General features: G+C 36.0%; 11 protein-coding genes across 11 annotated transcripts; 5 read left to right on the top strand and 6 right to left on the bottom strand.

Moving 5' to 3' along the window:
* Positions 1 to 94: 94 nt before the first annotated feature.
* On the bottom strand, positions 95 to 7,648 carry TOR1 (phosphatidylinositol kinase-related protein kinase; the record flags this gene model as incomplete). Its single annotated transcript, XM_015611180.1, has 1 exon — positions 95 to 7,648. The coding sequence occupies one exon, from the start codon at positions 7,646 to 7,648 to the stop codon at positions 95 to 97; it is 7,554 nt and encodes a 2,517-aa protein (XP_015467996.1).
* Positions 7,649 to 7,853: 205 nt separating this feature from the next.
* On the bottom strand, positions 7,854 to 9,116 carry ARP3 (actin-related protein 3; the record flags this gene model as incomplete). The annotated part of the gene is made up of 1 exon (XM_015611179.1): positions 7,854 to 9,116. One exon carries the CDS (start codon positions 9,114 to 9,116, stop codon positions 7,854 to 7,856), a length of 1,263 nt encoding a protein of 420 aa, XP_015467995.1.
* A 289-nt stretch (positions 9,117 to 9,405) lies between these two features.
* On the bottom strand, positions 9,406 to 11,055 carry CCT5 (chaperonin-containing T-complex subunit; the record flags this gene model as incomplete). The annotated part of the gene is made up of 1 exon (XM_015611178.1): positions 9,406 to 11,055. One exon carries the CDS (start codon positions 11,053 to 11,055, stop codon positions 9,406 to 9,408), a length of 1,650 nt encoding a protein of 549 aa, XP_015467994.1.
* Positions 11,056 to 11,564: 509 nt separating this feature from the next.
* AC631_02347 (deoxyhypusine monooxygenase) lies at positions 11,565 to 12,500 on the top strand (the record flags this gene model as incomplete). The annotated part of the gene is made up of 1 exon (XM_015611177.1): positions 11,565 to 12,500. The coding sequence occupies one exon, from the start codon at positions 11,565 to 11,567 to the stop codon at positions 12,498 to 12,500; it is 936 nt and encodes a 311-aa protein (XP_015467993.1).
* A 157-nt stretch (positions 12,501 to 12,657) lies between these two features.
* On the bottom strand, positions 12,658 to 13,029 carry RPA12 (DNA-directed RNA polymerase I core subunit; the record flags this gene model as incomplete). The annotated part of the gene is made up of 1 exon (XM_015611176.1): positions 12,658 to 13,029. The coding sequence occupies one exon, from the start codon at positions 13,027 to 13,029 to the stop codon at positions 12,658 to 12,660; it is 372 nt and encodes a 123-aa protein (XP_015467992.1).
* A 517-nt stretch (positions 13,030 to 13,546) lies between these two features.
* AC631_02345 (uncharacterized protein) lies at positions 13,547 to 14,416 on the bottom strand (the record flags this gene model as incomplete). Its single annotated transcript, XM_015611175.1, has 1 exon — positions 13,547 to 14,416. One exon carries the CDS (start codon positions 14,414 to 14,416, stop codon positions 13,547 to 13,549), a length of 870 nt encoding a protein of 289 aa, XP_015467991.1.
* A 432-nt stretch (positions 14,417 to 14,848) lies between these two features.
* Positions 14,849 to 15,283, top strand: DQD1 (Dqd1p; the record flags this gene model as incomplete). The annotated part of the gene is made up of 1 exon (XM_015611174.1): positions 14,849 to 15,283. The coding sequence occupies one exon, from the start codon at positions 14,849 to 14,851 to the stop codon at positions 15,281 to 15,283; it is 435 nt and encodes a 144-aa protein (XP_015467990.1).
* Positions 15,284 to 15,664: 381 nt separating this feature from the next.
* On the top strand, positions 15,665 to 16,675 carry AC631_02343 (uncharacterized protein; the record flags this gene model as incomplete). The annotated part of the gene is made up of 1 exon (XM_015611173.1): positions 15,665 to 16,675. The coding sequence occupies one exon, from the start codon at positions 15,665 to 15,667 to the stop codon at positions 16,673 to 16,675; it is 1,011 nt and encodes a 336-aa protein (XP_015467989.1).
* Positions 16,676 to 16,999: 324 nt separating this feature from the next.
* Positions 17,000 to 18,541, top strand: AC631_02342 (uncharacterized protein; the record flags this gene model as incomplete). The annotated part of the gene is made up of 1 exon (XM_015611172.1): positions 17,000 to 18,541. The coding sequence occupies one exon, from the start codon at positions 17,000 to 17,002 to the stop codon at positions 18,539 to 18,541; it is 1,542 nt and encodes a 513-aa protein (XP_015467988.1).
* A 307-nt stretch (positions 18,542 to 18,848) lies between these two features.
* ZCF10 (Zcf10p) lies at positions 18,849 to 21,866 on the top strand (the record flags this gene model as incomplete). The annotated part of the gene is made up of 1 exon (XM_015611171.1): positions 18,849 to 21,866. One exon carries the CDS (start codon positions 18,849 to 18,851, stop codon positions 21,864 to 21,866), a length of 3,018 nt encoding a protein of 1,005 aa, XP_015467987.1.
* A 71-nt stretch (positions 21,867 to 21,937) lies between these two features.
* AC631_02340 (uncharacterized protein) lies at positions 21,938 to 22,720 on the bottom strand (the record flags this gene model as incomplete). Its single annotated transcript, XM_015611170.1, has 1 exon — positions 21,938 to 22,720. One exon carries the CDS (start codon positions 22,718 to 22,720, stop codon positions 21,938 to 21,940), a length of 783 nt encoding a protein of 260 aa, XP_015467986.1.
* Between the last annotated feature and the right edge of the window lie 95 nt (positions 22,721 to 22,815).

Raw genomic sequence — 22,815 nt, 5'->3', positions numbered from 1 at the left:
AGTTAAAATTTAATATAAACTTATTCTGCATACTTAGGAAAGAAAAATACATAACTTTTAGTATTAATGCTATAATGTACACGGGTTTGTATAACTACCAAAATGAGCACCATCCAATATAATGCTGACATAAATTTTCTACACTTGTAGCTTGTTGAATTAATTTGTCCACCTGAGTTGGTACATCCAAATCATTCAATCTTTTAATATCATTACCAGTCAACTTATCAGTAATTCTCTTCAACACCAATGCAGCTCTTGCGTTTCTAATTTCAATCTCGTTCTGTTTAGTCAATCTAGCTGCTTCCTGTTCATCTATTTCTTCTCTTCTTAATAGCTCAGCAGTATTGACTTGTGGTACCCTAATACCAGTGGCTTCCGCTACTGCTTTTGTCGGGAAGTCAAATCCCCAGTTAATCAAAGGATCATACGCAAATGCTTCCAAAATTGCCATTAATGATTCCTTATTGTCTCTTAAAACTCTCATAACGTGTTCACATGTTATACGGAATGATCCTTCAATACCACTTACTTCCATGGCATAATTAAGCATTCTTGTCAATCTGAATGGCACTTTTTCGGGGTACTTTTCACGTAATATAGCAGCCTCAAAACAATCACCGAAATCAATATGGATAACTTTACCCGTTATCCTATTAAGCATCAAATTAGAAGGATGACGATCACCTAAACCTAAAATGTAGCCAACCATAGACATTACTGCCAAAGAGCGTGTGTATGTGGTACGACGGTCTAACCAAGCTTCCGAAGACTTTGATTTTAGCCATAAAACCTTATATAAATCTTGACCTCTGGTATTATCTAAAGCCCCGGTGAATACCTCCACTTTTTGCAATAATGTAAGACTATCATAATCTGGGGCCATCTGCAACATTATACGATGTTCAATATTTAATAAAATCTTACGCGACTCACGGTACTCTCTTATTAAGACGTGGAAGGTATCACTGTTAGGAACCCAACCTAATAAACCCACCTTAGGTGATAATGGGATCGCTGGGTACTGTTGAATATCTAAGTGTCTTTTGAAACATTCTGGGTCGTTTACCAACAATGTGTTGACCAAACCAAACAATTGCATAACCAAATTATCCTGTCTAATATCTTCATGACCTTTCAAAACGTATTGGTATTCTTTACCATCACTACCTTTGCATGATAATTTTCTTGGTCTCTGTTTAGATGAGATGACTGAAAATGTTGGATCAAACTTGACAATCTTGATGGTTGGTTTTCCGGCATGATATGTACCTGGCGCTGCCAATTCAAGGTTGTTTGCCTCCTCCAACTTCGGTGATACATATTGTAATTCCAAACTCAGTAATTGAGGCAACTGTCTACTAATTCTCCGGAAAACATTATAGTATATATCCCATGCTTGGTTTAGATTAGTAATATCTTTAGTACGACGGAAGTTCAAAACCCATTCATATGCATCAGCAAGTTCTCTACCAAATGCATTATTAAATGATGCCTCTCTCATGGTCTCGGGTCCCTTTTGTAACATTTGATGCAAAGGCTCTAAAACTTCGAACATCTTTTCAGTATTGTGCTCACCAAAGAAAAGTCTTGATGCATCTTCTAGACCTTCGTACCATTGTTCATGCCAGAGTACAGCAACTCTGATCAATTCATGACTGACTAAATCAGATTGATCAACCAAGGTTGCGGAGTGAATACGCATTTTATCAATAATTGACAATGCAGCCTTTTTACGGTTTACAGACTCAGATGTAACTGCAACTGCCAATGGATAAACAAGTGCTTGAGGATGTGCTTTACCCAAATCAGTTAATAATCCAAATAAAGATCTGCTAACAGTTTGATTTGGTTGATGAATACGTGAAATTAATTGAGGAACAACCTCCAACCAATTATCAATTTTAACCATGTTAAAACCCTCATTCATAGCTTGAGCTGCTTCAGGAATTCCCCCAAATTTAAACCACAACGTAAGCAATCTCAATGTATTCTGCAAAGAATTTGTATTTGATAATGCAATAGCATGGAAGAAACCTTTTATAGACGGAACGACATGACGTTGAACAACATCCATAGGTATAATATTTGTAGGTTGTATCTGTCTCTGGGGCTGTTGAGATTGCTCATCAGATGTTGTAACGTTCACTTGATCATTTTGATCCATTATTTCACCTTGACTAACATTGATAGTTCCGTTATTACCGTTGTTATTCTGCGAAGTGAAAAGTGAAATCACTTCAAAATTGGCAAGAGCCCAATTATGCCATGCTTTATACCATTTGTCGTCAAAATGCGTTGCTAAAAGATATGCTCCCAATATAATTTCTGAAGTTTCAGTTCTCCAATTATTGTTTAATGATATTTGCCATTCACCTTGCTTCAAAAAGCATCTAGCCAAAAGCTTCGTATACTCTTCCACATGCTTTGGAATACCTGGCCCTTCAGATGGCAATGGCTGTGTGATCAAGTCATTTGGATTTAATCCCAAATCTTGAGACATCCGAGTCGTAAAATCAACTAAATGACGTAAGGCTTCTTTCTGCTGCCCCTTGGCCCACATGTATTTCAATTGTGCATATACAACTTGTGGTGGAGCTCTAGAAGGATTTTCTGGAGAACCCTCTTCCAATAAATAATTCAACGACTTTTCAGCTAAATTCAATCTACCTGATTTACGACATAAGTTGGCAAACTTAATCCACATATCCATATCTTGTTTGGGCTTGATAACAAGAGCTCTAACTTTTAACATTCTTTGCCAAATATCAACATTTCTCTGACATCCAAGTAATCTTGTATTCCAAGTTTTTCTCATAATAACCCGTTTCTCTGAACCTTGCGGCAAGCATTTATACTTGATAATTTCTTCTAACTCTGCAAGCATTTGAACCCTTACTACAACGCCGTAAGCTCTATTATAACTTTCACTCACTAATGCAGTAATTTCAGTTACCAATAAGTCTCTTGCTTTCAAAATATGGTTAGATGCATCCTCAAAATTATTACGATGTAAACTTAAAATAGCGTTAAAGAAAGCTTTATCCGGAGATTCTGTTTTCATGACCTTTATACATGAATCCATTCTATCCCATTGACCTAAACCCCAAGCAGCTGCAGCTGCCAAAGGAGCTACGCCTCTTTTTATATCACTGGAAGAGTTATTCCATTTGCTTTGAGCTAATTCAGATAACTGCTCCCATTCTCCCAAAGCATGATAACATCTCATTTTACCCATAGTAATTTCCATATTGTCAGGTTCCTGCTTCTCTCTCAAACTATATGCTCGTAAGGCATCATCCCATCTCTGTAACTTCTCATACCATGTTTCCTTTAATTGAAGGTCATGGTGCAATTGCGCATGCTTCAAAATTCCAACAGCTGCATCAGATTGCTGAAGCTGGTTATTTATGCTGATTAACGACTCAATTGTTGGAGTAGTAGGTTCCACATAAAATTCTAATTCTTGATAATGTAATGCTTTAGCATATGCATGACAACGCTGCGCGTATTGACCTAGAGTTGTTATTGCGATTGGTAAAGATTTATCATCATGTTCCATAAATTCAGCTAAATTTAACAAAATCTGATGAATTTCTGGGGGATTATTTGGGGATGATAATGCAATACAAAACGATTCTACTAATTCTTCCTGATGCTGTGAATATAATTCACTCCAACAACTAGCAAAACTTGCATTAAATAAATCTTTTGCTAAAGGATGATAATCAGTTGCTAATCCAGCACATGCCCTTATTGCATGCGAAGGACTTTGCTTCAATAATTCTTTACTTAGCCTCCCAATCCATTCTTGCCAGTCCTCCTTGGTTCGGCGCAGGCTGGAATCCCAAGCTGCCTTCAATGCACCTTGGTTGACTGGTAATTTCTTAGACGGCATATCAACATCAGGAACGTCAAAATGATTAACATGGATATCATAATCTTTATAAATGTTAAGATAAGCTGGTAATGGATCACCACTTAAAAGCTTATTAACAAGTTGCTCAAAAATTGCTGAGTGTATTTTTTGTTGTATCAATAATGATTTGATTACAGGAATAAAAACACTGAACTCGTTACCTAATTGTAATAATAAGTAACTTAAAGTATTCATTGCAGTAGCTTTCAATTCATCGTTACCTTGGCGTAATACACGTAAAATAGGGTGTATAATTCTAGATGCCATATCATTCAATAGAACTTGCTTTGATAATCTACCAATTGTCTCTATGGCAGCACGACGAAGTACAATCGGACCCATTTCAAACATTTTCACAATATTTGGTACTATTATATGCACATATTCTTCAATGCTGCTTCCAAAGACAACAAATGCTTTCAAAACATGTAAAGATGGTTCTCTTTTAACTGATTTATCATCTTCAAAGACATTTAACATTAAATTCAAAACATCTGGAAGGTACATTTTAAACTCACCTTCCAAAGCCCTTGAAATAGACTCAATCAAATTAATAATGATCACTTGAACATTCAATTGGATATTAATGTTGAAAGATCCCTTGATAACTTCAAATATTTCAGGAAGAAATGGTCTAATATGTTGCTTAACTATCAATATTAATGCACCTAATTGTTGAAAGTAAAACTTCAACATCGAAGGCTGACATGTATTCATGACATTGATAATACCAGGAATGATTTGTGGTAAAAATGAAACGCATCTTAACCCTAATGTCTGGAAAATATACATGATAGCTTGAATCACTTTATTGTGATGAGCTGTCAATGATGGATCTTTTAAAATTTTCATTAGGTTATTTATAGCAACTGTTGGATAGTATTCATCATTTGACGGAGACATACCTTGCATTAGCAATGCAACATCTACTGGTGGAGCATTTTGTTCTGATGGTATATTCTTAGAATTCTGCTCAACCTCACGATGCTTATAAGGGTCTAATGCACCTAAGATACCCAATAATCTAACTGTTTCTCTCCTTATATGAGGTGAACTTTCCAGCTTTAAAATTCCGACTAACATCCCCAATAACTGTGGATAATCAAGCAAAGGTTTAATAACGTACCCAGATGAACTAGCCAATTGGCCTAATGTTTTCAATGCGGCGTCTCTTTTAAAAGAAGAACTCTGATCTTGGAAAGTGTCTAAAATTAAAGGCATCAAATCAGGAATAAAGGGCTGTAAATCTTCCCCTCCAACGACCGCTAACTCCCCAAGACAGTTGATTGCACTTGCGGCGACTGATGAGCTTGGATCTTTTGCCTTCGGCAATAATGCTTCGACTATTGGCTTCACATACGGTCTTGTTAATTCCTTTGAATTGCTTATAAGAAGTGATATTAATGTAGCGCTTTCTTCCTTTTTCCGACTTGTAGGTGAATATTCCAAACGCGACAATAATTGAATTAAAGTCTTTCTTAAAGAAGGAACAATATAGGCGGGATTTATCGACGATAACCTACCTAAAATTTTTATGGCTATTTTCCGGATGCTGAATACCTCATCATTTAATGCAATAAATAGAAGTCTGACATTGTTAGCCTGTGAAAGTTGAGGATCAAAGTTTCCAGCATTTGCCAAACAATTTAAGCCTTCTAACCTTATTTCAGGTATGGGATCAGTGATTGCTATAGAGAGAAGTTTGTCTAAAACTTCGTTAACAGCATTTAATGCATTCACACTAGTTTGTTGGCAAATTGGATCTTTAATAAATATTTCACACGATGTTATCGTAGCAGTTTGACGAACTTTAGGGACATTGTGTTCAAGATACGTTATTGTACAGTATCTTACGAATTCATTTAGCTGATAGTTCTCGAATTCAAAAAAAGCGAGCATATTTAATGCTTGGACCAAAATTGCACTATCATAGTTTTCATAATTATCTGGATCGTTAAGTATATTGTTGATACTTAATCCTGTGTCTCTTGAGATCATAATTAATCTATAGTCTCTTGCTAAGGATTCGTTCATTTTATGGATCCATATGGCGAACCAGGAGGTTGAAAATTTTCCTGATAAAACCAAACTTAATAAGTTCAATAGCTTCATGTTTATAAGATTAGTTAACATTGGAATATTAACGATTAAGGTTTGTAGGACATTCTGCATGTAGACCGATAAGGAACAGTTACTAAACATCATATCCAAGATATCACGCTGTAAATGTTTTGTCAAAGCTGGACCTACAGCAATAGATAATTTACTTATGCAATCAAAAATGGCAGGTTCCGTATTCTTTCTGCTGGATCTATACTTTGAGGGTCCAGAAACAGAAGTGGAGATGCTATTCAAGCCATTGATGGTTGACTGAGCAGACCCATTACTCGAAGTAACAGCTCCAGATAGTGGATTATCACCATTATTAGATACTGCATTGACTAAAATCAGCTGTACACTTGGATTGGAAGGATAAGATAATCCATCTCGAATATTATCTAAAATAGCATCCAAGTAAGTTGCCATTTGGTTTCCTACTTCCAAAGAAATTAACCCAATACTTCTAAATATGGCACTCTTATCTTTATTTGCTGTTTCGCTATGTTGACTTTTTAATTGCTTTAACTGTGATAAATAATGCAATAATGTTCTATGCAAATATTTTTCAACAAATAATTCAGTATTCACTTTGCACAATAGTGGAATGATATTAGTTAATTCTTGTCTAATGATTGCTTGTTTATGATTCCTATACAATACTGTGTTTTCGTAAATCAATTCAAATTTGGAATGAATATATGGATCACTATGAAATGAAATTAGTTCTCTGTAAACAAGAAGAGAACCATGAATTGACTCGTTAGCTTGCGAACCCGTAGCAGTGGAATAAATTAAGTTATAGGCGGTATTTGCCGCTGCATTGACAGAACTCACGCCATTATTACTATTACCATTGCTACTTGCGTCATTGGATTCAGATGCACTGCTTCTTGCAACATTATCGTTTAATATTTTCGATGCCATATCTATGAAATGTTTGATCCAAAATCGACGAGAATTTATATCTCTATCATAAATTATTCGCATGCATTTCTGTAAAGCAATAGCTGCATCGGTTCTTATTACCAACTTATTGTCTCTCAATGGGATCCACAAATGCTCCAAAATCTGGTTGATAAAGTTATATAATAAAGTAGGAGCATTATCCACTAATGCAGTGATAATCAATATTGCTGCATGCCTTCTGTTTTCATGTTGCTTATTGTCACTCTGTAACCATTCTATGGCCCTTTTAGCTTCGAAATCGACAAAGTCACCTGTAAGAGTACCTCCAGGAGTGGCCAACTTACCCAAGGTCATGGTTGCTTGCTTCATAATTGTCAAATCGTTTGATAAGATTAATGATCCCAAGTAATTTGAAAATCTAGCTGTCTTTGTAGCATTTTCTTCCCCTACACCCGAATCAAAATCAATCAAAGAATTCAACGCTGCTATTCCTCCCAATTTCTCTGTTGTTTCATTACTATGCAAAAATTCAAAAATAGTTTTATTGATATCGTTATTATATCTATTAAACTGCTCTGGTGATAGATCTCTAGCTATAGAAGCTAGATAATTTCGTAATTCTAAGGCATATCTATTTCTTTCTTCTTCCTTATTTGATTTTAAACCATTGAAAATCTGCGTTAATGCTATTCCATCAACTATCTGTAGTTGAGCTGTAGACATTATTGCCTTCAATTTCGATCTGTTTTCCCTGAATATATTGAATATCTGTGTTTAGCTTGTCTTATCTGTATAGGGTTGAGCGTTTTTAATGAAATTTGTGGTACGCACACTACGCATATAAATAAAAATAATCATGTAATATAAACTGTCTAAATACATATTTGACTTACAATTCGTGTGAAAAAGAGTATAAAAGCCAAAAAGTCTATGGTACAGAAAACAAGGAGAAATTTCTGACAATACTTGGACCATACTCGTCGTAATCTTGCTTAGTGTAACAATAACTCTTAAATTCTGAAGTTTGTGCCAATAAAGAACCACCAAACCACACAGCATTACGTTGTCTCTTGTGGGAAATGACTTGAACATCAACACCGGTACTTTTAACACCACTCAATCTTTCACTTAATTCGATTCTTTCGTTGGCTAAACCTTTCAAATCTCTTTGTAACCTTCTTCCGAAGTCCTTGAACATAGTTGAACCACCAGACAAGACGATGTTCTTATATAACTTCTTACGGACATCAATTGGAGATGATTGAATAACTTGATCAACTATGGTTGGTAATGGGGTTAAGAAGTCAGACGAGCAAATTTCTGGGTTGAAGAAAATTTCTGGTGCCAAAAATCTTTCGTAACCAACGTCAACGGTGGTGTTCCTATTCTTATCAGCATATTCAACCATATATTGAGCGAATTTTTCTTGGGGGTATTGATCAAACTTACTGAATTCCTTTACAATATCAGGGCAAACGTAACAAAATTGTTGTTTGATCTTTTCGGCCGTTTGTAAAGATGTATCGGCCTCCCCACGATCTCTTAACAAGGATTGAATAAACAATGTTATGTCTCTACCAGCTAACGGAATATTTTTGATGGCAGCACCAATTACATAACCCTCAGCAACCGGTATGACATGGGTGACACCGTCACCAGAATCAATAACGGTACCAGTCAAAGATCTATCTTGCACTTTTGAGGATGTCCAAGATGCAGCCAATGCTAAAACAGCTTGCACTGCGATGTATAACCCAGCACAATTGAATGATTCAAACATAATTTCAGCTGTGCTTTCTCTGTTTTCTGGAGGGTTTAATGGAGGTTCGGTTAACAAAAAGTAATGATCTTCTGGTTCACATCTTAAATATTTGAAAATCGAGCTCTCCCAGAATCTTTCCATATGATCCCAATTCTCAATTTGTCCATGTCTAATTGGATATGACAAATTGTAGTTTGGTCCGCTAGCGTTCAACGCTTCACTACCAATGAAGAAATCCAAATCCTCTAATCCTCTTTTGGAAGATAAAAACGACGACTTTGCTGAAGACTTGGAAGTCTTTGTTGATGCTGATGAGGTAGCAATTGCTGTTGGAAATACAAATGATGGTGAATCATTCCCTGCAAATCCTAATTTAGTTAATCCTGTACCATTGTCCATGACAACAGCTGGAGTGCCCATACTTGCCATCTTGAATCTATCTTATATTTAACTTATAAACAGGAGAATAATTGATTATTGTCTGGAAACAAGACTGTAAATAATTCGTTTTTTAATATGATTGACTCGAAGGTTAGTCTAACCACAATCTATACTGCCTGGAAGACATTATCGAGTTAAAAGGGATAACTCGATTTTTGGTTAAGACACTACAATGTTCCACTATGGCGATCCATATTGCAAATATACTATACAGTGAAAAACGACTATAAATTGTATGATATATATATATATATGTAAGAATTAAGGTATAGGTACACTAATATTCGTCTTTACCGCTGATAATAACATCATTAATTTTCAAGATCATTCTTGTCAATTGAGTGGCCAATAATAATTGCTGCTTCTTACCAATCAATGGATCAATGACAAATAATTCTTTCATGTCATTGGTGCCCTTACCTAAACAGTCAACACCTAAGTGAGATGATTTTTCAATCACTTGCTTAGACTTTAAGCTGGATAAGGTTTCAATTGGGTCTAAACCGGAGTTTTCGGCAAGAGTCATTGGAATAGTGTCCAATGAGTTTGCAAAAGCTCTGAAAGCATATTGGTCAATACCAATCTGGCTATCTGCAGCTTCGCTGACGGCTAAGGAACAAGTCAATTCAGCAGCACCACCACCATAGACAACTCTGTTATCTCTAATTAAGTTACGAACAACACAAATAGAGTCATGTAAAGATCTGATACCTTCAGCAACAATCATTTCGTTAGAACCTCTGACAAAACAGGTGACAGCTTTAGTATTAGAACAGTCTTCAACCACCAACATACGGTCTCTGGTAGTACCAAATTCTAATTCTCTTATAGTACCAGCCTTACCCAATTTTTCTGGCGATAAATCTTCAAATCTTGGAACGATACGACCATTAGTGGCAATGGCTAATAATTCCAATTCGGACCCACCGATCCATCTGATGGCATTCAAGCCATTGGCCAATAACAAATGATTGGCTTCGTCGTCAAATCCCCATTGGCAAGCAACAACATTGGCACCCGAAGCCTTGACATGATCAATCATTTCTTGGAACTTTTTTTGTTCATATTCTTGCAAGACCTGGAACTCTTCTACGGTAGATATGTCAAGCTTGTGTTTAGTCTTTGGTTTTGGTGGTTCGAATGGACATGTCAATATCGCAATCTTACAATCTTCAATTTTCTTAGGCATTTGAGGATGCGAGAAGTCCTTGTCAAGTAAAACACCTTTGATCAACGAAGAATCTTCAATAGAACCACCGACTTTACTTTCCATCTTGATTAACTCAAAATCGACATCTCTTCTTTCGAAATCTGCTACCGCCAACACAGCATCAACTGCCATTTGTGCAAAGTGATCGTGCGATTTCGACACAATCTTGGATCCTAACGACGTTTTAGCCGACTTCAACAAGTTGGTATCTGTGGATTCATTCTTGATGCTGATCTCATCCGCAATCTTGTCCAATTGTTGGCACGCAATTTTACATGCCTCATCGTATCCATTGGCAATCTTGATTGGGTGAATCCCCTTCTCGATCAATTCCAAAGCTTGGTCCAATAACGCACCTGCTAAAACAACAACCCCAGTAGTACCATCTCCAATTTCGTCGTCTTGTGATCTTGACAATTCAACCAACAACTTGGCAATCTCATTGTCAACGTCCATCTGCGATAAAATCGTAGCCCCATCATTAGTTATAGTTATTTCCCCGTCCTGACTGATCAAAATTTTATCTAACCCTCTTGGTCCCAACGAAGTCTTCACTATCGATGCAACTGATCTAGCCGCTAATATATGTGATTTGGTAGCTTCAATACCGTGCTTTCTTTGTTTCTTGCCTTGATCTCTAACAATAATGAATGGTCTTCCCATTTCATCTTGTGCCATAATGGCATTAGACATATCTGGCATTGGAGGAGCTGCCATCTTTATTTATATCTCTTTTGGTTACTCTACAATCAAAAAGAACTGCAATATCTATTGCCTTTCACTAGTTGTTCATGTTGATGCGCGATACAAAAAATCTTTTGACGGGCTAACCTGTAGATTATATAATCCCAAGCCAAATTTTGCAAGTTACCTCATATCCCGATTTTTCAACGTTACCGAGAGAGCATGGCTGTTAAATATGGAGAATAATGCTAGTTTCTAAATTGTTCATGACCCCAATTGAGAAACAACTAGGAAAAGTAGTCAAGCGTATTTTTCAGATGGGCAGTAATATATATATGTAGTTTTATTGGTTGGACTCTTAACAAATTCCTGAGTTATCGGTCTAGGGCCTTCAGGAATTAGGCTGAGAAAACGGTAAGCCGCATTCTCATCAGATAATTTTTTTTTCATTCTTCCTTTACAGATAGCTACGTTTTTGAGTCCGGAGAGTGGTTGAATCACTGAAATTTTAAGAACAGGATAGATACGTGTGTAGTAATAATATGGCTGAAGAAATCAATATCGATACTGCTAGTTTAGAGCAGTTAAGAGATGTTTTAACAAACAAGTCTGGTGACGTCAAGTTGGCCAACAGGTTCAGAGCCTTATTTAACTTGAAATGTGTTGGAGCCGAGTCAGAAAATCAGGAAGATGTACACAAGGCTATCGATTACATAGCTGAATCGTTTAAGGACGATTCTGAGTTGTTAAAGCACGAGGTTGCGTATGTTTTAGGTCAAACTAAGAATTTGCACGCAGCCCAATACTTGAGAAATGTGTTGGAAAACGATAAGCAACAAATTATGGTCAGACACGAAGCAGCTGAGGCCTTAGGTGCTTTAGGTGACAAGGATTCCTTGGCATTATTAGAAGACTATTTCAAGAATGATCCATCCATAGAAATTAAGCAAACATGTGAATTGGCTATTGAAAGAATTAGGTGGGAAAACTCAGAAAAGGCCAAGGCAGAAAACTTGGAAACCTCTTTGTATACTTCTATTGATCCTGCACCACCTATGCCTTCTGATCAAGAATCGAAAATTGAAAAGTTACAAAAGATTTTGAATGATCAAGATGCGCCATTATTTGAGAGATACAGAGCCATGTTCAGATTGAGAGACTTGGGTACTGATGAGGCCTGTCTTGCCTTAGCTTCGGGTCTTGTTGACGATCCATCTGCATTGTTTAAGCACGAAATAGCTTATGTTTTTGGTCAATTATGTAATCCCGTTACTGTTCCAGCTTTGATTAAAACATTGAAAGATGAAAGAGAAGCTGCTATGGTTAGACACGAAGCTGCTGAAGCTTTAGGGTCCATTGCTACTGATGAATGTTTACCTGTTTTACAATCATTCTTGAATGATAAGGATCAAGTGGTTAGAGATTCGGCTATAGTTGCTTTGGATATGTATGAATATGAAAACTCTATCGAAATTTAATAGAATCTCTGAGTCTTTAGATTATCCTGGCGATTCGCTAGAATCTATGTAATATATGCTACATGCTGGTACTTTTTATCCTTTATTGAATACAAATAAGTTTATCTATTATACAAGTTTTATTTTTTTCCATTCAAAGAACTAATTTGAAAAGACTTCAATTATTAGTTCTGAAACGGTATCCACACCCTGTACAGGTGTAGAAAACAGTAGCACCTTCGTCCGCAGATCTCAACTGTAACACATGGTATTGCATTTCTTCAGTACCACACTTTGGACACTTCTCCTTAATAGTAGCACCTTCCTCTAACTCATCATTCTTCAAAGAAGTCTTGACAACTGATCTCTTCATCTTTAAAGCAGATGGGAATGCATCTTCCGATGATTGAGTGATGACCTTCAAATTTGCAAAATTTGATGTTGGATACGACTTATAACATAATTTACAATTTAAGGTGGATTTGGATCCTACTGTATCCAATAAGTTACCACAATCAGTGCAGAATATTAATGAGCCCACAACAGACATCTAGAACCTTAAAGTTTAATCTATATGATGTTTAGTCTGAAAATTATCATCTAAACTTTTTTTTAGCTGAGATGATTTAAAATACAGGTTTCTCATTTTTTACAGGTTATACAACAAGATAACAGGAAAGCTGCTAATTCCTGCCACTGATTGTGATTAAAGTATTATGGACTTGAAATGTCACAGATATAGTATATAATACGTTATATTAGTAGCTGTATATGGCTAATAGGTTGAATAAAGTAAAATTTGTTTTGCTCTATGAACAAGTTTTAAAGGATTTTTTGCATTTTTGTATTTTTCGATTAAATTTTGCATCAAGTGAAATAATCTACAAAATGTTATATTAGAATCCGACAAAAATCAAATTGTGAATAATTATTTATACTTCTTATCTTCTACAAAGTAAGGTTTGTAAATTTGATGATTATGGTAAATTTAACCTTTGTAGTATATTAATTAAACCTATAAATGCAAACAAAAGCGCACTAGAATATTTTACATTAGCGCTCTACATCTAATTTCCGTTTAGGATCTTCTTGACTTCATCAGTTTCAGATTCCTTGTCGAAGTCTGGTCTCAACTTTTCATAACCAGAAACTGTTCTACCGTATGTAATACCACCTAATCTTGAAACAGGCTTCAACTTGTCTATATCAAGAATATTTAATTGGTCATTGATCACGTCATCCCGAACATGGAAGTTAACACCTTCGACAATACATAAGGTACCAGTGACCTTATTTTCATCTCTCTTGGAAGTCCATTCATGCGAGTGCAACAATTTAGCTTCGATGGAGAAGGCTGATTCTGCGACATGCTGTGGCTTGACCTTTGTGGATTCTAATGGAGTCAAACCTGACAATTTCCATTCGTCCACATTCAATGGGGCATTTGTGGAACAGAAATTAGCAGCCTCCACAAACCATTCTGAAATGATGTTAATAGTCAATTCCTTAGTGTCTAAAACGTTACGGCAGGTATCTTTAGCGTTTCCGCGACCCCCAGAAAAACCGATAGTGAAAATTGGAGGATCGTGGTTAACAACAGTGAAGTAGGAAAATGGCGCCAAGTTACGAGTTCCATCAGCTCCAATGGTGGACACAAATCCGATAGGTCTTGGGACAATTGCGGAAATAAGCGTTTTGTAATTATCTACCGGATTTCTGTCTTCTGCGAACGGATCTATTTGTATCTTTTTGTGGTCTTTCCAGCTATCATCGTTAGCACCTGAGCCAGGAGTCCAGTCCTTATCAGGTATTCTTGTGAATTTCCACTTTGTTTCCTTTTCAAATGGAGCTCTTTCGTTTTCGACCTTGTTGAAATCTGGGTGAGGGTTTCTCTTTACTTGCGACTCTAATCCGAAACGTTCTGGTTGTACTGTCATTTTCGAAATATTAAATAAATTACTATAATTTCTTCTGATAATAGGAAGAATACAGGATGATTTATAGGACATTACTTTTCAGGTTATATATGGAAATGGCGGGACATTTATACGCTAGAACGATTATCCGTGTAAGAGCCACAAAGGTGTAGAATTCCGTAGTAGTGCACACAACTGGAGTAATTGCTCACTCGACGGATAATTACTTAACCCACATTGGAGATATTCACAAGAGTGAAAAAGAAGTAGAGTAGTCTATATATACGATCCATCGACAAGATCAGGCAAAGTATATTCTTGACTTAATAAAACAACCGAACCTTATTGATTGTTTAACAATTGATTGGAATATTACAAGATATTGACGAATAATACGTTGAAAAAAGTACTTCATTTGTTACGCATCTTATCACATTAACCCCAGACTATAGAATGGTCAAGAAAATCTTATTAATCAACGGTCCAAATTTGAACCTGTTGGGTACTAGAGAACCGGAAAAGTATGGTACCACTACATTAAAGGATATCGAGCAAGCAGCCATTGACCAGGCCAAAGCAAAAGGTTCTGAAATGGCCGTTTATCAAAACAATACTGAAGGATTTATCGTTGATCGTATCCATGAAGCTAAGAAACAAGGCGTCGAATTCATTGTTATAAATGCAGGGGCTTATACCCACACCTCTGTCGCAATTAGAGATGCTTTACTGGCTGTTGCGATTCCATTTATTGAAGTACATATCACCAACGTGCATAGTAGAGAGGAGTTCAGACACAAATCGTTTTTAAGTGATACAGCCACTGCAGTTATTTGTGGATTGGGAGTATATGGTTATACTGCTGCTATTGAGTTTGCTTTAAACAAATGATGAATTCTTGTTACATATCCTTATATAGGGTATATGAGTATATAGCTGGTATATAAGGACATAATTCCTTTATTACGGCCGTAATAAGTTTGTATTCGATTCATCGTAATCCGGACCGATCTTAGTCTTGTCAGGATCACATTTCCGATCACAAAACAGAAATCTCGCGTACTTTTCGGTTTGCTGAGTGATCGATGACGATAAAGTCGTAAAGTCGTCTGATACGCCGGATAAATGTTTAACCCCACATGGGGAAAAGGTTTTACAACAGCGTATAAAAGTATACGTAAGTCCTTGATTTGTTAGGAATATAATTCATCAGTAACTACTTTATTGTGGAATTACCTTATAAATTCGTTAAAACATAATAAATCATCGAACATGCCAAGTAAATCAGGTCCAGTATTTGTGGATGGGAAGTTGCAGATTCTCGAGATGAATGAGGAAACAATCACTGAAAACACAGTTGCAATCAACTCTCAGCACGATGATAAGAGATTGACATTCATAATGGACAGATTAGTTCATCATTTGCATGATTTCGCGAGAGAAACAAGATTAACTACCGATGAATGGGATGCGGGAATTCAATTCTTGACTGAAGTTGGTAAAATGTGTTCAGATATAAGACAAGAGTTTGTATTATTATCTGACACTTTAGGATTGTCTGTTTTAGTGGACAGTCTTTCTCATCCAAAGCCAAAAGAAGCCACTATTGGAACCTTATTGGGACCATTCCACACACATGATGCAGTATTCCACGAAGATGGAACTTCTATTTGTTCAGAGGGAAAAGGTGAACCAATGCTTATTGAAGGATTATTGACAGACACCAAGGGAAATCCAATTCCTAATGCAACAATTGACTTATGGGAATGTGACGAAAATGGATTTTACGATACTCAGTACTCTGATAGAGATGGAGCGGACATGAGAGGTATTATACGTACCGGTGAAGATGGTTCTTTCCATATTAAATGCACTAAGCCAGTGCCATACCCTATTCCTCATGATGGGCCGGTTGGAAGAATGTTGAAAAAAATCAACAGACATCCATATAGACCTGCTCACATTCACTTTATTATTGAAAAGGAAGGTTACGATAAGCTTATTACTGCATTGTATTTAAAAGGTGATTATGAAACATCAGATGCTGTTTTTGGTGTCAAATCAGAATTATTATTTTCCTTAGATAAATTAGGCAAAGAAAAAGCAGTAAAATACAATATGAAGGAAGATGATTGGTATTTGAATTGGCATTTCAGGATTATCACAGAAGAAGAATCAAGAAAATTAGTCTTAACTAAAAATACTGATGCTTTGAAAGCATTAGGTAAAGGCAATTTCACTATCAATGAAAATGGTTTGCCAATAGCAGCTCCATTAGATTAGTTTAATGTAAATTAATTAGCAATTTTTTTAATTTAATGAATGTACGTTTTTGAATTGCAAATAAAACAATCTGTTACATCACACCATTTTAGTCTAGAATAGATTTTAAATATCCGTATATGTAGACTTTCTTGATCGTCACTGGTCGTAAGATCAGAAATCCGTGATTCGATTACATATTTCCGGCTTAATATTTTCGCAACCCTCAGTACCCAAAGACCCCGCTTAAATGTATTTCCGAAGATGAATGCTGGAGAATATATAATCTATACCTTATCACTAGTTTAGAGATTTTTTGAACTCATCAGTTACTACTCAATCGTAATGCAGCTAATTAAGTCATTGAATATTTCTAGTGTGAGTGCTTCGAACCGTTCTATCGGAAGGTTCGCTAGGCTCTTATCAAAGACAACTCAACACTCAAAAGTTGTTGAAACTACTGATGAAGCTTTAAAGGGAATCGAATCTAACATCACATTGTTATCTGGAGGATTTGGGCTAAGCGGTGTTCCAGATACTGTCATTAATGCATTAAAAGAAAAATCGGAAATTCAAAACATCACGGCTGTATCGAATAACGCAGGTCTCGATGGAAGAGGTTTATCACAATTGTTAGTCACTGGTCAGATTACCAAGATGATTTCTTCTTATATCGGGGGTAATAGAACTTTCGAAAGTTTATATTTAACAGGTAAAATTGATTTGGAACTAACACCACAGGGAAATTTGGCAGAAAGAGTGAGAGCAGGAGCCGCAGGTATCCCAGCTTTTTACTCTCCTGCAGGTGTTGGTACCTGGTTGGAGGAAGGTAAACTTCCAGTCAGATATGACGAAACTGGAACCAAAGTATTGAAAGCTACTGAGCCAAGAGAAGTGAGAGAATTTAATGGACGAAAATTCTTGTTAGAAAATGCTATTTTCGGAGATGTTGCATTAGTCAAGGCATATAAAGCTGATACACTCGGGAACTGTTGGTTCAAAGGTGCTGCTAGGAACTTCAATTCTGTCATGGGTAGAAATGCCAAATTAACTATCGTCGAAGCTGAACATATAGTACAACCTGGTGAAATATTACCAGAAGACGTTCATTTACCATCCATTTATGTTGACAGAGTTATTCAATCCACTACACCAAAGGATATTGAGATTTTCAAATTCTCTGAATCTGAAGATTCTGTTGATAAAGCTCCTGCTTCCGAGGCTGAATTAAAGAGACAAAAGATCGTTAGAAGAGCTGCTCAAGAATTTAAGGATGGTTCATTTGCTAACTTAGGCATTGGTATGCCAACTTTAGCACCAAACTACTTACCAAAATCCATAAACGTCACTTTACAATCTGAAAACGGTATCTTAGGTTTAGGTCCTTATCCAAACAAGGGCGAAGAAGATCCAGATATGATCAACGCAGGTAAGGAAACCGTTACTGTTCAAGCTGGATCATCTTTATTCGGTTCAGAAGAATCTTTTGCCATGATTAGAGGTGGTAAAATCGACTTAACTATCTTGGGTGGTTTACAAGTCTCTGCAAAGGGTGATTTAGCCAACTGGGGCTTACCTGGTCGTGTTAAAGGAATGGGTGGTGCCATGGATTTGGTTTCCAACCCTAGCGCTACCAGAGTGGTTGTGGTCATGGAGCATGTCGACAAGAAGGGAAGACCAAAAATATTAGAAGAATGTGCTTTCCCATTAACCGGTAAGAGATGTGTATCTAGACTTATTACTGATTTAGCTGTCTTTGACGTTATTGATGAAAAATTGGTCCTTATCGAGTACGATCCATCTTCATCTGTTGAAGAAATTAAGGCAAAGACCGAAGCATCTTTCGAAATTTCCCCAAATTTGAAACCAATTGAAATCGATTTATAGAAGTAAATAATCTCCATAGTAACTGACTGAAAAAATATAGTATTCTATAACATTGAAGCCACTTTTTGTGTAGTAGAAATTGTACCCCGCGTAATTTATTAATGCCAGTGCGGATAAGTTTTTATCCTGACTTTTAAGTACCATAATAAAACGATACAGGCAAACGACTTCTTCATCTAGTGGATGTGGATCTAAACTAGTACGTTCTATAAGTTCATATTCTTAGTCATTGATCTAATAATTGTCTAGCTAGATAAACTTAGAGATAGGTTTATGATTATTTATTTGATAGGTATTTGTTGTAATTATGTCGGAGCCATTGGACAGTCATAATCGAAAGAAAAGAAGAGTGAAACAAGCATGCGATTACTGTCGGTCAAAGAAAGCTAAATGTGATGGAAAGACTCCAGTATGTTCGACATGTGTTGCTAATTCTGAGAGCTGTACATATACCCAGTCATCAAAACGAAGGGGATTGCCTACAGGTTACACGCATGACTTAGAAAAGAAGGTACTATTATTCCAAGCTTTATTTGCCAGCTTAATGAATGGAAATCAACCAGATTCTCAAAATGGTGGATTAGAGAATCACTTATTGAAATTGCTTACTGATCCTTTAGAAGCACAGAATCTCATTAGGAATATAGGCAGTCTTCAAGTATTATGGGACAATCACGCATTATCTGATATGTTTAATCAGTTTATAATAGAGAACAACTCTAGTGTCCATGACGCAAAGAATTGTACAACAGGATTGACTTCACTTTCAAATGCACATCAGCAGCAACAACAGCATCTGGATATGAATCTTGTTTCAAATCCTACAAGCTTCAGTACGTTGCTTAATAACCCACTTTTCAACGTCAGTAATGGTAAAATGACACAAGATTATAATCTTGTAAATGACCCATCATACTTTTTGAAGGATGATATATTCCAATTTATCTCTGACGAGTTGGAGGACACAAAGGACAACTGGGAGCCAGTTGCTTTACAATACCATGGTTTGTCATCTTTAATTTCAGGATTCACTACAAAATCTATTCAACAGTATAACAACAAGCTTCTTTTGAAGCAGAAAAACCCGTTTAGAGTTGGATCTATATTTAACGTATCCTCTGCGGCAATAACAGCATCAATAGCCAACACCATAAAATTACCAATAGAAATATTTCAATTTCCTGACAATCTAAGAAAATTAGTTGACTGCTATTTCCAGATATATCATACTTGGCTTCCTATGTTGGATAGATTGTCCATTATTAGGCAAATCCACCATTTACAATTTTTGGGTAATAATACTAATTCGTCATCTTTCCAAGCATCAGACTGTAACTTGATTGCATTATTATGGGCTATTATTGCTCTAGGAAAAGCAGGAACTTCAAACAATTCTTCAAATGATAGATCTGCGAATGCAATATCAGAATCTTATGCTAAAAATGCCATTATGGCCCTCGAAAATTCATTAACTTCTACAATCGAAACAATTCAAGCAATGTTATTGCTAGGTCTTTATTATTATCAACAAGGAGAATGGGATTATTCTTGGGTATTGATATCATCTTCAACTCGTATGGCCCTAGATGTTAGACTCATGACACCCGCAACATCAAATAATGACGATAACAATCAACAGCTTAAAAAAGAAACAGGATCGGAAACACCCCAACAGTCTACTACGTTAGATAAAATTATCCGTGAGAGAACTTGGTCTACAGTTTATGTTATAAATACATTATTGGCTGCAAGAATGGGACGTACCCCATTGATTCGAGCTATGGATTGGCCAGTTCCAACTGTTAATTCCGATGGTTGGGAGGAATGGGAATCTTGGAAATCTTATCATACTCCTAATGTATTAGAGTTGGACAGCGGAAGATGCTTACTGACGTTCAATCAATTTATAAAGGTGGTATCTGTTTTGAATTTGGCTATAACATGCACGGTAGATACTTCAGAAGATACGTTGGCTAATGATCAAAGTGCCGATAATGATAAACTGCAGAAAGTTACAAACAAGGTAGAGGTGCAAGGTGGTTTGAATAAATATACTTTGGCATATTTCGACAAACTGCTTGATGAATGCTTATCTGGACTTCCCGACTATTGTAAAACTGAGCATTTTCCATCCTCAGAAAAAATTCCCCCAATGGTAGCTTTATTACATTTAAGTTTTAACTTGACTTGGTGCATTTTAGCCATAAGATTAAGTGCACTCAAGACTACTGAAAGAGGCGAAACTATTAAAGATAAGATTATAAAATTCCGTGATCAAAAGTACACGAAGTCTGTCAAGTCAATACGTGAATTGGTTAATGTTAATACAATCAAGAACTTGAAGTACTATCCATTCATAGACCATTTTATTTTAATGGGATTTAACTTTTCCAAAATGATGATTTTCGATAGCAAAAATCATGACAATAATGAAGCGTTGAAAAATAATCATGTTGAACAATTTCGAAGTCTATTGGTGAATGCCGCCTTAACCTCTATTCCTTGCAAAATATCGTGGGATTTGTATAAAATCATGAATGGTATTACTGATGACCTACTACCATCCATGTCTCGCGATTCAAACACTATGGGTACGAGAAAAAAGAGTCACTCTACTGGTCATAATCAAAAAGTACAGGGTGAACCATTTGGAATGCCTGCTAGTGCACAATCTCCATATTCGGAAATTTTCAACCAAGTTGGAAGTTCCAGCTTTTCACCGATGTCTACGAATACTCAAGGATTACCAGGATCTATAAATACACCTACCACAATGACATCATCAGATAGTAAAGATTTATCTATAATTGATACCTCAGAACCCAAGGATGCCAATTTAAAAACAATACATGAAGGTTCAGGTATTGCTAGTGACCATTCATTATTAGAAAAATCTGCCATGCCATTTAGCACTTCACAATTACGAAGTAATGCATATATTGGTAATTCAAATCCTTTCAATCCTTTGTCTGGTGGTGTTCATGTTAAATCTGAAACACAGAGTCAACCGAAGTATACGTCTAATGCGATACAAGCTCCTAGAGATGAATTGGATTTATTTATGTTGGATACTGATTTCGCAAGAAATGATGCAAGATTAGACAAATTTATGAGAAATTTAGGTTATATTAATAACAACAATACCGGTGATAATCAAAATAATAATTTTGAAGACTTTAAAAGGTTAGCAGGAAATTCTAACGAGAAGATGTTCACCCAAGCAGCTGGACTGCCTATGTCTTATTCAGGCAATGCTTCAAATAAAAATGGTCAAGATGCTGAATTGCAAGAATATTTACAGAAAATAACGGAGAAAAATACTTAGGATTGTAGTATTAATTATAAATAAAAGAATTTGAACTTTAATTGCGACTGTAAATATTTATATACATTATATTAACCAAATAAACCTTCTTCCATTGCATTAGGCACTTGCCTATCACCATAGACACCTGACCAACTTCTTGGTCTTATCCAATTTTCAATTGGTGATAAATTCAATACCTCAATGGTCTTATTGGCTAAGTGCTCTCCGTCAAAAAAGTTATCACCTTCATAAACATATGAGACAAGAACATTTACTTCGAAATCTGCGGACAGGTCTCCAGAATGTAAATACATAATTAATGAACGTATGTAGCTTGAGTGACTATAATCATCATTTCTTAATTGAATTGCTTCACCCAGACCTATCTTTAACGTCTCAAGTGATTTATTCAATAAGTCCTCGTTTGTATAGAAGTCAATTGTTCCCGGAGACAAGTTTTCTACTAAACCAGCATCTGATGAATCTAATATCAAAAATTTCACCATCTTAGTTTCCTTTATAAACGGAAGAATAACTTCATTTACGTATGTCTTGGTACAGCCAGAAATAATTGGAGATCTTTGTTGAATTATTGTTAATTTCAATTCTTTATTGTGATAAACTTCTACAGCAGTAGAAATTCCTTTTTTTTGTCCAATATCTGCCAGGGTGTCTATTGGGGATGCAAATGGGTATAAATAAGTATCGTTAAGACTCCCGATTTTTATGAAATTTAATGAATGAATCAAAAGATCATTTGCCAATTGTGGAATATTCCCTATCGAAATAGACGGAATTATTAATGTAGAGTCTGCTAAGTCAGATAATACTATACCAGGAAGAGCATTGAATACTCTACTATTTGAATTCATTGTATAACTGTGTGATAATTTGTAAATTGTATGCCTATAGAACTATAAAATGCATCTTCAATATTTGGCCACTGAGAGATTATTTACGCACGCAT

Source organism: Debaryomyces fabryi, assembly GCF_001447935.2.
Source record: "Debaryomyces fabryi strain CBS 789 chromosome Unknown contig00040, whole genome shotgun sequence".
In the NCBI taxonomy this organism is placed as follows: Eukaryota; Fungi; Ascomycota; class Pichiomycetes; order Serinales; family Debaryomycetaceae; genus Debaryomyces; species Debaryomyces fabryi.
The sequence above is the reverse complement of the archived record's forward strand: the minus strand, read 5'-3'. Positions and strand labels throughout refer to the sequence as shown.